Source organism: Oryctolagus cuniculus, chromosome 12 (assembly GCF_051225735.1).
Source record: "Oryctolagus cuniculus isolate XC-2025 breed Fujian yellow rabbit chromosome 12, ASM5122573v1, whole genome shotgun sequence".
NCBI classification, from domain to species: domain Eukaryota; kingdom Metazoa; phylum Chordata; class Mammalia; order Lagomorpha; family Leporidae; genus Oryctolagus; species Oryctolagus cuniculus.
The window spans coordinates 117159848-117175948 of NC_142878.1; the positions used below are offsets into that span (position 1 = coordinate 117159848).

The 16101-nt window shown below is 56.8% G+C and overlaps 1 protein-coding gene and 1 long non-coding RNA gene across 2 annotated transcripts; one reads left to right on the forward strand and one right to left on the reverse strand.

Moving 5' to 3' along the window:
• Positions 1-698: 698 nt before the first annotated feature.
• On the reverse strand, positions 699-3348 carry LOC149123263 (uncharacterized). Its single transcript, XR_016218605.1, has 3 exons — positions 3196-3348; positions 2836-2881; positions 699-1501 (listed from the first exon to the last, which is right to left on the reverse strand). It is a non-coding gene; the product is annotated as an uncharacterized LOC149123263 (long non-coding RNA).
• A 153-nt stretch (positions 3349-3501) lies between these two features.
• LOC127489700 (golgin subfamily A member 2-like) lies at positions 3502-16086 on the forward strand. The gene is made up of 14 exons (XM_089311039.1): positions 3502-3649; positions 4968-5090; positions 9462-9569; positions 9846-9889; positions 10010-10073; positions 10642-10698; positions 10861-10941; positions 11790-11828; positions 11935-11993; positions 12301-12559; positions 12984-13050; positions 13404-13732; positions 13981-14094; positions 14599-16086. Exons 1-14 carry the CDS (start codon positions 3563-3565, stop codon positions 14854-14856), a joined length of 1689 nt encoding a protein of 562 aa, XP_089167165.1. The 5' UTR covers positions 3502-3562; the 3' UTR covers positions 14857-16086.
• Positions 16087-16101: the final 15 nt, after the last annotated feature.

A 16101-nucleotide genomic window follows, 5' to 3' on the forward strand; every position in this document is an offset into this window, starting at 1 on the left:
AAGAACTCCAACACACCATTGCATTTGAGAGTTTATGGTATGGTCACTTACATGCTCCATAGAGTACAATTGACAAATTTCTCAATTTCTATTCATGGAAAACTTGAAGCAAGTTTACTCATCAGTAAAATGTGTGAACCACTGAGAGTAGTTCTGAGTTAAAAAACTGGGGAGACATTTATCTTTGAGTCCTTTCCCCCTAAAGATAAGAATAGACCCTAGTATGTGTACAGTTTATGTGTGTGTGTGTGTCTTTTTGTGTTTTTACTATTTATAAGTATTTCCCATATTTCACACATTTGCAATATGGCAATATTTCTACAATATCAAGGGTTACATTTATTTTAAAAATATTTTGTCAGTCTACATTGTAAAAGAAAAGTGAACTCTAAATCAATTTTTTGACTTTCTCCTGTTGTTTTTCCCGATGAACTGTCCGGTAATTTTGAATTTACAAGAAAGTAATACATGCATAAGCACTTTGCTTAAGCAGAAATATCATAGAAAATAAGTGTGTGCTACATTTGAGTTTCCTTTTCAGAAAAATTTCTTCCTTAAAACAATCTCATGAAAAATCCCTTGCCAAAGTGTCACTATTTATATGGGCCCTGAAAAAAAATCACATATGACTCCTCTGCTTTCTTTTTCCATCCTTTATCTCTATTTTTATTTTTCAATAATATGATTGTGTAGGTAATGAAAAATTTATCTTCATGCCTAAGTATCTATGTAAAACTTACCTACACAAGTCTTGTGTTTGCCCATAACCTCTATCCATAAACTCCTACAATATAAAGCATATCCTAATGTGAATTCATATTCAAAATCCAATATTCTAACTTGCTGTGTTATACATGCTTGTTCTGGGGCTGGCACAGTAGTGTAGCAGGTAAAGCCACTGTCTGCAGTGCCAGCATTCCATATGGGCACCGGTTTGAGTCCCAGCTGCTCCACTTTTGATCCAGCTCTTTGTTATGGCTTGGTGTGGTGGAATGAGAGGGCCATGCCAAGGTGGCCACTGGCAAGGGAGCATCAGTTACTCAGGAATGGCTTTGAAACCCACCTGGCAACAGGCTGTGATTGAATGGCTTTGGAAACTGCCTGGCAACAGGCTGTGACTGGATGGCTTTGGAAGCTGCTGGCAGGCTGTGATTGGATGGCTTTGGAAACTGCCTGGCAGGCTGTGATTGGATGGGGCATAGACTGCCCCTTGACCATATTGGCTTGTCTTGGCTATATAAGAGGTAGTTTCAACTGAAATAAACAAGTCTGCCGGCTGCTCACCTCAAGCCTGCTTTCACTGGACTCCCGGGGTCTGTGTAGTGACTCCGCGCCTCTTGCCCCCACCACGCTGTTCCTCTCAGAAATGAATCCACTGCAACATTGTTGAGAAATCAACAGCAACAGGCACCCACATCTGCCAGTGGTTCGGATCCTGTCCAGAGAACCCCCAGGCTCAGCCACGGAGGCCCTGGGCAGCTGCACTGAGTCCCGAGGCTGCCTGGGAAGGGAGAGGAGAGAGCCAGCTGGCCCAAGGACAGAAACAGGAAAGAGGGAATCTGGAGCTGCAGTAGGGAGAGGGAGGGGCCTGGCCCTGAGATCCCAGGGGTGCCCTCCAGTGTGGGTCTGGTGCAGTGGGGCAGATGTGGTCCTGAGGCAGGCAGAGTGGCAGGTACCTACCTTGGCTGACGCTCCTCAGGGACCACTGAGAGGGATTCTGAAAGACAGCTCGGGAGCCTCCCGGAGTTTTGTCTGCCCAGGAAGACTGAGGAAGGCCCACCTGTGGGCTGTGGTTGGAGTGGGGGAGGGCTGGGGGTAGCTGTGACTGCCACTGTGTGGGGGGGCACATAGACATCCTCCCCACATTGGGTGGGCTCAGAAATCCTCACGGGATGGAGGGCGTTGGCACCCACACAGAATCGGGGGTGCTGGCACACTCACGGATTGGAGGCCGCTGGCAACTTCACGGGTCAGGGGGCACGGGCACCCTCACAGGTCGGGGGGCACGGACATTCTCACAGTGTTGGGGGCCCAGGCACACTCACAGGGTCGGGGTGCTGGCATCTTCTCTGGTCGGTGGGCGCTGGCACTCTCACGGGTCGAGGGGCCCAGGCAACCTCAAGAGGTCGGGGGTGCAGCCACCCTCATGGGGTTGGGAGGCGCTGGCACCCTCACGGGGTTGGGAGGCGCTGGCACCCTCACGGGTTGATGTCTACTGCAGCCCCCCGCACGGGGTCGGGGTCCGCAACCATGCTCACGGCTCGGTGGCCTGGACATCCTCACTGGTCGGGGGGCTCAGGCACACTCATGGGGTTGGGGGGCGCAGACTTCCTCACAGGTCGGGGGGCGCAGGCCCCCTCACGGTCCGGGAGGCACAGAAATCCTCACAGGGTCTGGGGGCTCCGGCACATGCACGGAGTCAGGGGGCGCAGGCACCCTCACTGGTTGGGGGCGCAGACATCCGCGCGGATCTGGGAACGCAGGCACACGCAAGAGACCTGGGGGCACAGACTTCCTCACGGATCGGGGGGGTGCAGCCACCATGACGGGGTCGGGAGGTGCTGGCATCCTCACGGGGTCTGGGTCCGTAGCCATGCTCACGGTTCGGGAGCGCAAACATCCTCACGGATAGGGGGGCGCAGGCACACTCATGGGGTTGGGCGGTGCAGGCACACACACGGGTCGGGGGGCACAGACAACCTCACGGGATGGGGTCTGCAACCATCCACACGGGTCGGGGGGCGCAGGCACACGGATGGGTCGGGGGCACAGACTTCCTCACGGGTCGGGGGGCGCAGGCACACGCACAGGGTCGGGGGGGCGCGGGCTACTCACCGTGACCGGAAGGCCCCGCGGCAGCTGCGGCCGGGTCTGCTCAGCCCTGGAGGGAAGCGTGGGAGAGGCTGAGGCCCCGGAGCTGCTCTGAGGGGAAAGGGAGCCCGTGGGGGCGCGGGAGGAGGAGCCGCCGGGAACTGGGCGCGCCCGACTGGATCCAGCTGGGCGGGGACAGACGCGCTTTCGGGATCAGTGTGGGGCCCCTCGAGGAAGGGCTGGGTGTGAGAGGGGCAGTGTATGGAGGACGTGAAAGGGACCCCCGAGGGGATTTCTGAAACGAGAACGTCTGGGGCACATCTGGGAGGAGTCAGAAAGGGCTCGTGAACTGATGCAGTGTCCCCTGCTCTGCGCTCCGCCCACCTCCTGAGCCCTGGGTTCCGAAGGCCCCGGTTCGGGGGCGCCTGTGGAGAAAGGGGGTCCAGGGCGCGGGCCGGAGAGCGGCCTCTGGGGTCCGCAGACTAACTAGAGAAAGCTGCGCGCGCACCCAAGGGAAATCGCCCCGCCCCCAGAGTGGGCGGTGACAGCTGCACGCGCAGCTCCCATTTTGACGCCTCGGACCACGCCCTTCTTTGTTTCATCTTTCTCACTGACCAATGGGCTTGAAGTGTGGCGACCACGCCCACCCAGCCCCGCCTAGTTCTGCCCTGAACGGGCGTCTCCTGGCTCAGTCACACATCTGCGCGGTAGCTGCTGGGAGCAATTCGCATTGGTTGCCGGGATCGTGGTGATGTGGCCCCCCCTCCCCCCGACCCCTCCCCGCCCCGCGGTGTCGGAGGAAACTCGACAGAGCAAACTGGCTGCGGCCAAGAAAAAGGTAAAACATCGGGTCGCGCCCCCCGGCCCAGCCCACTGCCCGTCTGATTGTCGGTCCGTGGCGGGGTCTGTGCGGCTCCTCAGACACTCGGGTCGAGCCCGAGCGCCCCTTGGCTTCCCCCACCCAAGTCCTCTCAGCCAGCACCACCCCCTCAGCACCCAGCCCCCGCCCTGGCTTGTCGCCCCTGGGTGACTTTGGGCCATTGGCTCCTGGGGCTCCTCGGCCCAGCCTCAGACCTCACCTCTGGCCTCCCGAAGCCGGACCTCCTTGGGGTCTGTGGGCTCAGTCTCCAAGGACTCGGGTCCCTACCCTGTGCCCCACCTCCCCCTGCGCAGAGCGTGGGTAGGGCAGAGTGGGATGTAGTGAGGTCAAATCCCCCTGGGGACTGGCATTACCTCCAGCTCGGGCTTTGATCTCCCGCCCCAGTCCCCTAAGTCCTCACCCCCTTTCGGCTTCCGCCTGCAAGGGGACTGGGGACTTGGGGACCCCCTTCCTCAGCTCGGACACTGACAGTGAGATGTGTCCCGTTCCCGGGGAGCTGGAAGTGTGGGCAGTGTTTCTGGGTGACCGCGGGAAAACTGGTTTGGTTTTCCCCCAGGTTTCTACTCTCCAGAGACTTTGGGGGGTGTGCGAGTTCTCAGGCTCCCATTCAATTTCCCTGACCCTGGGAGCAGAGTGCCCCACACTCAGGCTCTCTGGAGTGACAGCTGTGTGACCGTCTGTGAAACAGACCTTGGGAGACTAAACTTTATAGCCTGAACCCTCCCCAGGGGAGTTTTTGAAGCTGGGTGAGGGCACTGCCACAGAGGAGCGAGGGAGCAGCTTGGTGAGGCCATCCTGTGGCTTGGGACGGAACCTGTCAAGACATCATAATGGGCCCTTGGCTGGAATAATGCCTGGGTTCTACTCTTTCTCCTCGGTGTCCAGGGTTCCTCGGGGTGCCCCTCGAAGTTCTGTGAGGTTCTGATATGGAAGAAAGGACCCAATGTCTTGTTTCCAAACCACACAAAGTACAATTCCTGACCCCATAATGTTTAACCTTCTACCTCTACCTCTGGTTTTGCTCCCAGCAGCTGCTGATTCTTGGCAGAACCCCAGAAGTGAGAGTTGGAAGCTGATTTTAAATTCCATCATTCCCTTTTATTGAAGCCATGTTGTCAGTTCTTCAGACGTTAACTGATCATTCCAGCCCCTTGAAGGGTTGTCAGTGGCATGAAGTCAGTGGTGGACATGAGAGCTCTTGTGAACACTGTGAAGTAGGATGTGACCGCAGGGGCTTAGGGCATTCCAGAGAATCAACTGCTTTTCCTTTCCACAGTTAAGAGAGTATCAGCGGAAGAACAGGCCTGGTGGTCCTGCAGGAGGAAAAAAGAAGAAAAACCTTAAAAACGGCAGTAGCCCTGAGACAACCACTTCTCGGGGTTGTCACTCAACTGAGGATGTGAGTCTTGGCTGGACAGGCTGCTGGGGGCTCGGGGGCTAAGGGGCAATGGGGGGTGGGGGGTTGGGGATCCAGAGGACAGTGGAAGATGGTGGAAGGGAGTGTTAGCTACTGGTCAAGGATTCTGGGTTTGAATGCTCCCTTTCCCTCTGCTAGGGATATGATGTAAGGCAAACTGTTCAAGCTTTCTGGGCCTCTCTCTCCACATCTGTGAAACAGATAGGGCTGATGTTTTACTCACAAAGTTTGAGAGTTTTTGCTGTTCTCATATTAATCCAGAATACAGGGTCTTGTAACATTCATAGTCGCTGGTATTTGCGACTTCCTCATCCCTGGCCTCAGGAAAAGCCAGGTCAGCGAGAGCAGCCTGGCCATCAGGCTGTCCCCTTAGGAAGCCCCAGGCACTGGGATTCGGCCTTGGCTCTGGGTGACCTCAGAAAAGTCACAGCCTCCCCTGAGCTTCAGTTTCAGGCTGTCAGATATTATTGGATTGGAACAGTGTCTTCTAATTGTTGAGCTGTAGCCTCCCTTGTTCAAGAGAACCCTTCTGCAGAAGTCTGGTTTTAACATGGAGAGTGGGGGTCGTGTCTGGGGGAGGGTCTGAGAGCCGTGCTGGTCAGTGACTGCGCTTCATGTGACTCTGGGGCCTGGGGACTTTTCCCTCTGTCTGGTGAGGCAGCAATGGCCAGTCTGAGAGGATGGCCTGGGGGGCCACGGTGTGGATCTCTGCTCTTCCTCAGCCTCCGTTTCCTGACTCCACCTCTTCCTTCCCCGACATCCTCGCCTCTCTCTAAGCCACGTCTCTGTGTCTTCCCCTGCCCTTGTTTTCCCCTTTTCACCGCCTCTAGATGCAGGCCATACTGAAGGTGCTGGTGTCTGACCTTAACCGTTCCGATGGGGTAGCGCTGCCCCATAGGACAAGTGGAAGGGGAGGCAGTGCCGAGACCCCCTCTCTGGCTTGCTGCCTCGCAGGTGTGCATGTCCCTGAGGCTTGTCTCGTTTGGGGGAGCCTCTGCCCCTGGCTTGTTTTATGTTGCTGCCATTAACCCTCGGCCTGCTTATGTCTGCTTCCTCCCCTGCTTGGTTAATTGCATTTTTTCCCTTCCCTCGTGTCTTTTATCATCTTGGAGAGGGTAAGGCACACCTCAAAGATTCGGTAATTTGGGAATAACTTTCAGAGCAGGTCTGTGGGGTTTTGGGCTTTGAATGCCCGGTGCGGTCAGACCAGGAGATATTTGAAAAAATACAAACTCTGTTACATTTTGCCCTCTGGGCAAGTAGACCAGATGGAAGTGAGTGATTTTTCAACTTGATGAATTCCATTTTGGTTTGAGAGTGAGAAGGTAGAATTAAGAGAAAATGAATTGGCTTTATAATCGCAAGGATGGAGGTCAGCTTTTCAGAGGAACTAACCAGCAAGGATGTGAGGCTACCCAGACAGACCAGTGCTAGGACACTCTGCCTGCCCCTCATCTCTTTGACAAATCAGATGGGACGCTCAACCGTATTCACTGGGCCCGTGGACGGCAAAGGCATTGGCTGCACAGTGGTGGAAGTAGAAGAACAAGACAGGAGACACCGTGGGGGTGACAGAGTCCTCTGAGAGGGGCAGGGGAAAGGCGGCAATAGGCCAGCTGCGTGGCTAGGTGAGGGAGGTGGGTTCCGAATGGACTTGCAGCTTGAGGAGGTGGCATTTGAGGCCAGTGTGAAGATTAAAAGTGGGTAATATTCATCCACGTGGTGAGTGGGGGAGGCAGAGGGAGCAAAGAGGTCATAGGCAGCATTGTGAGGTCATAGAACACCTTTCAGGGCTGCAGGGAGCCTGGGTTGGGGGAGGGGCAGGGCACAGGCACATGGGGCTAGGTAGGCCATAACCTGCAGATGATGTTGGCACTTCCTGTCTAACTGCCCCAGGGCCTTCAGCCAAGCCAGTGTAGCAGGGCTGATCCAGAGATGGGCCTGGGGAAAGGGACAGGTGGCTGGTCAACCATCATGGCTGCTCCCACCCAGTTAGGTCTGGCCAGGGGCCGTGACTCACTCTATGGCCTCAGAGGAGACACCAAGTGGCATAGTCTGGGCAGGGCCCAGGCACGGAGAAGTCCTGACAGCTGTGTATATGACTTCTAGGAGCTCAGTGTACTTGAGCCATCACCGTGTCTCCCTAGGTTGGCATGAGCAGGAAGCTGGAGTTAGAGCTGGAGCTAGGCATCAGGCTCGGGCACTCTGAAGTGAGGTGTAGCCTTCTCATCTGGTATCCCGACACCTAGGCTAAGCTCCCACCTTAAGACTTAGAATTGTGAATTGGTTGTTCACAAAATAATCACGATACATAGATTCAATTTTTATTTACTTATTTATGTATTTGAAAAGCAGAGTTACAGAGGAGAGAGAGAGAGAGAGAGAGAGAGAGAGAGAGAGAGAGAGAGAAGTGTTCCATCTGCTGTCCACTCTCCAAAGGGCTGCGCCGGCCGGAGCTAGGCTGATCGGAAGCCAGGAGCCTGGAGCTTCATCCAGGTCTCCCACATGGGTTCAGGGGCCCAAGGACCTGGGCCGCCATCTGCTCCCTTCACAGTCTATAGCAGAGAGCTGGATCAGAAGAGGAGCAGCCGAGACTTGAACTGGTGCCCATATGGGATGCTGGCACTGCAGGCGGTGGCTTTACCTGCTAAACTACAGCACTGGCCACGGTACCTATATTTAAAATTGCTCAGAGGAGCTGGTGTTGTGGCACAGTGGGTTGAGCTACTTCCTATGATACTGGCATCCATATGAGTGCTTGAGTCCCAGCTGCTCCATTTCTGATCCACTTCCCCGCTAATGTGCCTGAGAAATCAGCACAAGGTAGCCCAAGTGCTTGGGCCCCTGCACCCATGTGGGAGATCTGATTGGTGTTTCTGACTCTTGGGCTTTGGCTTGGCCTGGCCCAGTCTGGCCCATGGTGCCCGTTTGAGGAGTGAACCAGTGGATGGAAGATTCTCTCTGAGTTCCCTTTCTCTCTGTCACTCTGCCTTTCCAATAAATAAAATAAACCTAACAAGTCAAGGAAACTGCTCAGAGAAGTGCTCTCCTCACTCCCCTGTTGTTTCTGTGTCTAAAATAGAGCTCAGTGGGAACTAAGATGCTAAGAGGGACCTGGGTCCATGGCTGGGAGTGCAGCCTCTCTAAAGTCTCATGCCTGGCCCGCTGCTCTTACCTGATAGATGCAGTCACAGACGTTGTCAAGGCAACAGTGGGTTCTGAGGACAACAATCGCTGTGGGCGGTGGGTTCCAGGCCATGGTCACGGTAAAACTGCAGACTCAGCACGCCTCATCCTCATCTGTAGGCTTTGCAGCCTGGACTCTAAGGAGGCAGCCGATTGGGGTTTTCAGAGGCCAGGGCTGAAGGGTCCAGAGAGCAGCCAGCAACTGCCTGCCTCCACTCAGCTCCTCTGGCTACTGTCACTTGTTCAGCCATCTTGGCTGTGTGAGGCCATCTGGCCTGCTGACATGAGGTGGTCTCTAGAGCCAGATGCTTGGACCGAGAGTTAGGCCTGAGCCTGGGAAGAAGCTGGATGGGGCTGGCCGAGGGAGGGGGTCCCGCTGCGGGAGAAGGAGGAGAGGCTTCTCCATGGCTCCAAGTGCTAGATCCCCACATTGTTCCCTAGTAGTTTTTCTGGCAATGAGGCGCCATGACCTCCATGTGCCAAGTCAAAGAGCAGATGTCTTACCTGTGATTTCCTGGCTTCTTTTGGTAGAGTAGGTGTTTCTGGAGCTGCGGGATTGGGCTGAGAGGTATGCCCATGAGGCGGCTGTGGTTGATTTTATCTCCAGAAAGCAGGGAGGGGCTTCTTGGGCAACATTTCTCCTTGGAAAGGCCTGAATCAGAGAAATGCAGCTGATGGTTGAGGCAGAGAGGAGGGCAGGGAGAAAGGGCGGAGAGCAGGAGAGGGCAGCGGCAGAGAGCTACCTGGAGGGAGCCCCGTCACCACCAGCAGCCTCGGCCCAGCAGGGGCCTAGAGTTAGGGTCACTGTGCGGCAGAGACTGGCTTTCTAGAAGAACACTGCCGTGTTCCCTGATGTTGGTGCCCGTTCCTTCTGCCTGCTGTGGCTGCCGGAGGTCAGAGCCCTTGCAGAGGTCCAGGGAGAACCAGGGCCTCGTGTCCATGGAGGTCGTAGCCCCCCCTTCCTTTGAGCTTTGGCCACCTGAAAAGATGCCACGTGTCCCCAAGCCTGGGCAAGCCATTCCCACAACCCCTGTGGTTCCCAGCATGTGTGACTGTCACTCTGACTGCTACAACATCTTCCTACCTGCCCTGCGCCCTTGTGTCCATGGCAGCGAGGCACCTCCTCTCCTGCATGGCCCCCTAACCCCCTGCTCTGTTCCCTGACAGGCGCCCAAAGACCGCGCTGCTCCTGCACCACCCTCTGCTGATGCCACCGTGTTACCTGGAGGTGTAGCGTCCCCTGGCGCTAGTCTAACTAGCATGGCACCAACTCAGGTTTGTGCCTCTGTCCTTGTGCCTGCTACCCCCGTATGCTTGCACCATCTCCCTTCCCAGAGGACTGCGCCTGCTGTGCCTTCTCTTCTCCTTTCTTCCCGCAGCTTGGTTCCCAATGCCAGGCACCCTTCCCGGCACTGGGGTGGGGGAGGCCAAGGCGGGGCTTTCTCTTGAGCTTGTGGCAGTGGCAGGTTGCTGGAAGGAGCTGGGCCCCTGCCACCCCTGGGTGGTTCTTACTGGAAATCAGGTGATCACTGTTTCTTTCTTCTCCCTCAGATCCATGATGCTGACTATGGCCCTGTCCTCATAGATGAGACCAAGTGAGTGTCTTCCTGTGCGGGCAGCAGTCCCTAAGCCATGGGAGTGAGGGCAGGCCACGGCCCAAGGACCTCTTTTGCATCAAGCCCCTGCACCCCTAACCTCTGTGTGTCTGTCCCTAGGACATTGTCCTCCACGGAGAGCCTGCGTCAACCTGCTCAGCAGCTCAATGGTCTTGTCTCCGAGGTACCCCAGACACTGGGACTCAGGAAGGGAGGAGAGAGAGGAAAGGACAGAAATGGAGGCTGGGATTCCTGAGAGATGGGGAGATCCTGGAATAGACTGACCTGCTGGGCCGTGTTGGGCAGGCTGGGTGATGGCTTCTTCTTGGAAGCCATACAGATGAAGGACATGGCCATGAGAACGGTGACAATGTATCTCAGCGCAGGAAGCATAGGGAGAGCATCACTAGGGAAGGGAGGGGGATGGTGATGAGACCCAGGAGAAGCTGGCATAGAGGGTGATGAGAGGAAGAGGCCCAGCTGGGCAGAGGAGTTGCCAGGTGTGGGGGGGGAGGTAGTCTGAGGGTAGGCATAGAAGGTGATGAGAGGAAGAGGCCAAGCTGGGCAGAGGAGTTGCCAGGTGGAGGTGGGGTGGAGAGGTAGTCTGAGGGTAGGCATAGAGGGTGATGAGAGGAAGAGGCCAAGCTGGGCAGAGGAGTTGCCAGGTGGAGGTGGGGTAGAGAAGTAGTCCAAGGGTAGGGACTTGGCGGTAGAGGACGTAGCGTCTCCATGGGAGCTCTTGTCTGTTCTAGTCAACGTCCTACATCGGTGGAGAGGGCCTCACATCTTCCTACATGAAGGATCTGGAGGTGAGTGGCTCTGCAGGGCCAGCCCCCCCCTTCTCCCACAGCGGGGGCTGAGTGCCCCACTGCCAGCTGAGATAGCCCATGCCCCCCCACCAGCCCTAATGACTGCTCTCTCTACCTCTCCCCCAACCCTCCTGCAACTCCTCCTCTCTGCATGCGCCTCAGAGCCGGTACCAAGAGCTGGCAGTAGCCCTGGACTCCAGCTATCTAACAAACAAACAGCTCAGTAACACCATAGAGGAATTGGTAAGAGCCCAGTGGGGTCCCCTGATTCCATGCTGCCCACCCTGGGCTTCCGCTTCCCCATGGGCTCTGAAGAAAGGGGCTGGGGGCCCCCTGGTGCCGAGGGAGAGTGGGGTGCTGGGTGGGCCAGGTCTCAGCTGGAGGGACCCCAGAGCATGGAGCATGCAGCATGGCTCTCGTCCTGTCACTGCCCTCTCCGCCTCCTCTCTTCTCCAGACACCCCTGCTTGCACCCTGGCCACACTGGCCCTGGGATTGTGGCCTCTCGTTCAGCGCTGGCCACGAGCCTCATGTCCCTGCCCTGACTCAGGCCCTGACTTGAGCTTTGAGTTTGGACAAGCGCCTCTCCACCCTGGGCTTGAGTTTCCCAAGGAGGTTGAAATGGCAGTTGTCAAAGGTCTCTTTTAGCTCTAAGAATCCAAGATTTCCAGGCTCCCTGGGACGTCAACCTTAGGGCGAGAAGGGATCTTACCTGTGCTTTTCATTCCTGTATCCCCGCTGTTAAGAGCAGCCCCAACCCCTATGTAACATGTGCTGAGCCGTCGAACGATGCGCACACCCCTGTAAATCCAAACCTAGTGGAAGGCCCGTCTTTTCTCACATTCCGTTTCTGGAGGCTCACCTTACTGTCCCCTAAGAAGAATCCCGATTCAGACGCGGTTCCACAGCTGTGAGCAAAAACCAGCAAAGACCCACATGCTCTTTCCTTGGGAGCCTCGGGACAGGTCCTGTGCCCATAGGGTCTGAGAACATGCCCATCCCGCCCTGGCCCCCTGCCCACCCCCTCTTGCTCTGGGAGTGGAGTAGAGGGGACATCCTTAGTCACCTTCCCTTCTTTGACTCTCCCCACAGAAACAACAGAACCAAGAAACTATGGAGCAAGCGGAAAAAGTAATGTGATTTCTGTGTCTGCTCATGGCACGGCTGCTGTGTCTGCACCCCACCCCCTCCCCCTCCAGGGTCCCTGAGATCTGACGTAGCTTTTCTGTGTTTGCAGCACACCAAGGAGTTGACCAAAGAGCGAGATGCTCTGAAACTGCTGTTATACAAGAACAAGTAAGAAGGGGAAGGTGGCGGGAGGAGTTTGGGGGACCTTAGTACAGGTGACGAGGGGAGGGGTGCCGGGGAGCATGAGGAGGAAGTGGCTGTACAGGCTGGGACGTGTGCAGAGCCAAGCTCTGGTCCCAGCTGTGCCACCAGCTCATGCGATGGCCTCAGGCAGCTCAGGTCCTCTCTCTGGCCTGCCACGGGAGTGACCTGATTGTTGGGGACCCCTCCAACACCAAGGTTCTTGGCAGGTGCAGCAAAAGGTGGGTTGGTCACCAAAGTGGTCCACTCTGTTTGCTCATTCCTCTCACTACAGCAAAAACAATGAGGACCTGAAGCAGCAGAACTCTGAGCTCCAAGAGAGGCTTCGAGTCCTCATGACCGAAAAGAAGACCCTGCAGCTGGGCACGGAGGAGCTGCAGAAGAAGCTGGAAATGTCTGAGCTGCTGCTGCAACAAGTAAGAGGCTGCAGCCCACGGAGCCCCAGCCCTAGCCCGCGGGGGCCACCATCCCCAGGGACTGTCAGGGAGGCCCCCAGCCAAGAGATGGAAATTCTGAATCCTTATTCTGGTCCTGCCCTAGAATCCTCCAGAAATTGCTAGAATTCTGCAGAGAGAGTCCCTGCCTGGACCTACACAATCAGAATCTCAGTGATACAGCTTTTCAAAAATGTGTATTTAAGCATCTCGGTTTCCGTTGGAAAGGCAGAGGCAGGCAGACAGAGATGGAGGGAGATCTTCCATCCACTAGTTCATTTTCCAAATGCCTTCAACAGCCAGGGCTGAAGCCAGGAGATTGAAACTCAATCCAGACCTCCTGTGTGGGTGTCGGGATCCCAGGAGGCCGTCCCCTGCTGCTTCCTAAGTTGCACAGTACAGCAAGTGCACCTGCTGAGGCCTGCAGCCAGAGGTGGCTGCGTGTTTGGGTTTTGGGGGCAGCGTCGGTGCAGAGGGAGGCAGTGGCCCCTGCTCATGGCTCTTTTCCCTGTGCTCTGGGCAGCTCTGCACGCTGAGGGAGGAGAAGCAGGAGCTGGAGACCACCGTGGTCGAGCTCAAGAGCCAGATGGGTAAGCAGGGGCAGAGGTGGCCTGGGAGCCGGATGGGTGTCAGGTGCCCCGGCGAGGGGTGTTGTGGCAGAGGGAAGCAGGTCTGTGCCGGTGGATGGCAAGTCTTGTTATCTCTTTGAGCATAGGTGACCTCATCTGTAAATAGGGGTGGTGTACCCACTGTCCACCATGCACGGTCAAGCACTCTGTGTCCTGGCTTGGAAGGGTAATGACCATCTGAATATGGAAAGTTGTTAGCCAAAAAGCCAGCACCGGGGTGGGGGCAAGAAGTTGGCCTGAGGAGCTAAGGACCAAGACAGGAGCTTTTTGAAAACCCAGAGGCCAGGGCCCCTGATGGCTGCTTCCTTTCTCAGCTGAGCCTCCCACCCCAGAGTCCCCAGCTTCCCCCATGGGGCCGTCGGAGGCAGAACAGCAGCTGCAGGCGCAGGCTGAGCAGCTGCAGAAGGAGCTGGAGAGCCTGGCGGGACAGCTGCAGGCCCAGGTGCAGGACAACGCAGGCCTGAGTCGCCTGAACCAGCAGCAGGAACAGCGGCTGCTGCAGCTGGAGCGGGAGGTGGAGCTGTGGGGCAGCCAGGCCGAGGAGCGCAAGCAGAGCGACCGCGTGACTATCAGCCGCGTGCTCCTGCAGAACTGGGAGCTCAAGGAGCAGCTGGCTGAGCTGCAGGATGGCTTCGTGAGACTGGTGCGTTCGGCCTCCCTGGGCAAGGCCTCTGGCACAAAACACTTCCCTCTGGGCCTTCACTCCCCCCCCACCAAAGGGGACGGTGATGACCTAGGCAGGTGCCCTGTGAGCCAGGACCCTGCTCAAATGTCTGTCGGAGGAGAGGGGCTGAGCTTCCAGCCCTCCAGGCACTATGGGAGGCGGACACCTGGTGCTGGGATCCGGATGCAGCCGCTTTGGGTGGCAACGGATTGCTTCTCTCTGTGCAGAGCAATGACAACATGCGGCTCACCCTCTCGCTGCAGGCAGAGCAGCACATCAAGAACGAGCTGGCCAGGGAACTCGGCCAGCTGCAGGAGAAGCTGGGGGAGCTGAAGGAAACGGTAATGCTCAGCCTGACTGTGAAGGACTGGGCCATGGGGACAAGTCTCTGGGGAGGGCAGTGCTAGGCCCAGGAGGGAGGCCGCTCCAGTCTGGAGTGACAGGTGACCTCCATATCGACTGTCCTGCCTCTCTTAGGGCTGGTAGCCCCGGGATCCTCCCAGGCCTGGACATCATTGTCCCACGAGAGGCGTTTCACCCACCTTAGCTACCCTTTGCTAAGCCTCAGATTCCTGACAAAGGAACTTAGCATTTTTTCCTTACACAGGTGTTGAGGATGAGCTGAGATTGTGCATGTAAAGTATTAGGCACAAGTGTTCCCCTAAAGATGATGCCTTCCCTCTCGTGTGTGGCCTCAAATTAAAGTGATGGGAAAGAAGGGGATGAGGTGTGAGGCTGGGTGCAGGAGACGCAGGGCTCTGCGCCACTCCCCTGCAACCAGTGGAATCAGTTAGCAAGCCACCACCTGCCCTCATGCTCCCCCCACCCGCCTTGGTCTTCCGCAGATGGAGCTGAAGAGCCAGAAGGCTCAGGGTCTGCACCAACAGCGCGACCAGTGCCTGTTCCACCTGCAGCAGCACGTTGCCGCCTACAAACAGCTGCACTCTGAGAAGAAGGCGCTGCACAAGCAGAACCCTATTGTGCAGCAGCTCAGGAAGCAGCCACAGGAGATGCAGAACCCCTGGGAGCGCCCAGGCTTGGGCACCAACCACTGCATCCCCTTCTTCTACCAGGCTGACGAGCATGACGAAATTATCGTCTAAACACCAGATGCCGTCAGCCCGGAGAGCCCCAACCCCATCCTTGCCACTCCACCCCTGCTAGCCACCCTATCCCCTGCCGTTCCTTCCCAGTTCCCTTCCCTCCTTAGCCAGAACCCCTGATGGGGAGAGAAAGGCCTCTTTAGGCTGCCTCTCTGGAGGACCCCGGGGGCTCCTGGGGCCCCCTCATTTCCAGCTCCATCTTTAGAGGCCATGACCAACACAGGCAGCATTTGTGTGGCCCCCAGAACAGCCAAGAACAGGGGATGCTCAACCACTTGGGCAAGTCAGCCAGGCAGTTTTCATCGCCCCTCTTGGGGCTAAGTGTCAGCCTGGCCGGCATAATCTGGCCAGGAACATCACATGGGGGCATCAGCAGGCATGGACATGAGGGCATCAGGCGAGGAGGGCATCTGATTGAGGGTCATTGCTGGGCGGGGGCACCCAGGCAAGGGCATCGCTGGGCAGGGGTCACTTCCGGGGCAGGGGCATCATCATGGGCAAGGGTCACTTCCAGGCCAGGGGCATCATGGGTAAGGGTCACTTCTGGGCCAGGGCATCATGGGTAAGGGTATATGGGCGAGGAGGGCACAATAGGATGAGGGTCCTCTCTGGGCTCCTGGTCCCAAATTGCAGGGTGGCCTGGGCAAGCTGAGGCTAATGGGAGGCCGGGTGCTTACCACAGGTGGCGCTCATGGTAGGCCAGGCGTGGTCCAGCTCTTTACTCCGTGCCTGTGCCCCCAGGCAGGCCAGCTGGGAGGCACGGTCAACAGCCCTCAAAGGGTAGGCTGGAGCAGGCGATGCAGGGGCGCCTGTCCCCTTACTAAGAGAGGCACACCAGCCAGGCAGGGCCGAGGCAGGCTAGGCAGGCATTCAGGGGACTCCCTTTTCTTTGGAGGCACTTTGGGGCAGGGCAGTAGGCAGCATTCTGTCAGGCCCTAGGACAGTTGGGGCTAACTCTAGGCCTGATGAGGGGAAGAGGCTGCCTCCAGTGGGCCTCCCCACCCCCACCCCCACGTACATATTGTACTTGTGTATATTTTGTATATGCTGGGGGTAGGGCCTCCCCTGTATCATAGCTGAGGCTGGAGCTCGCAAATGAGGAGGAGGTCATAATAATTATTTGGGGCTGGGAAACTTATTTATTGACAGTCTATGGCCCAGGAAAGAGGCGGAGATAGGGTTGTGGCACCATGGTGATGTGGCTCCTGTTATTATCTTGAAATAAAGAGATAGAGCCATACTGCT

Excerpts from the sequence above, each read along its gene's own strand:
- LOC127489700 (XM_089311039.1), top strand. The coding sequence starts at position 3,563 with ATGTGGCCCCCCCTCCCCCCGACCCCTCCCCGCCCCGCGGTGTCGGAG. Across the intron at positions 9,890-10,009 it reads GTCCTCATAGATGAGACCAA|GACATTGTCCTCCACGGAGA; the intron begins GTGAGTGTCTTC and ends GTCTGTCCCTAG. Across the intron at positions 10,074-10,641 it reads TCAATGGTCTTGTCTCCGAG|TCAACGTCCTACATCGGTGG; the intron begins GTACCCCAGACA and ends TGTCTGTTCTAG.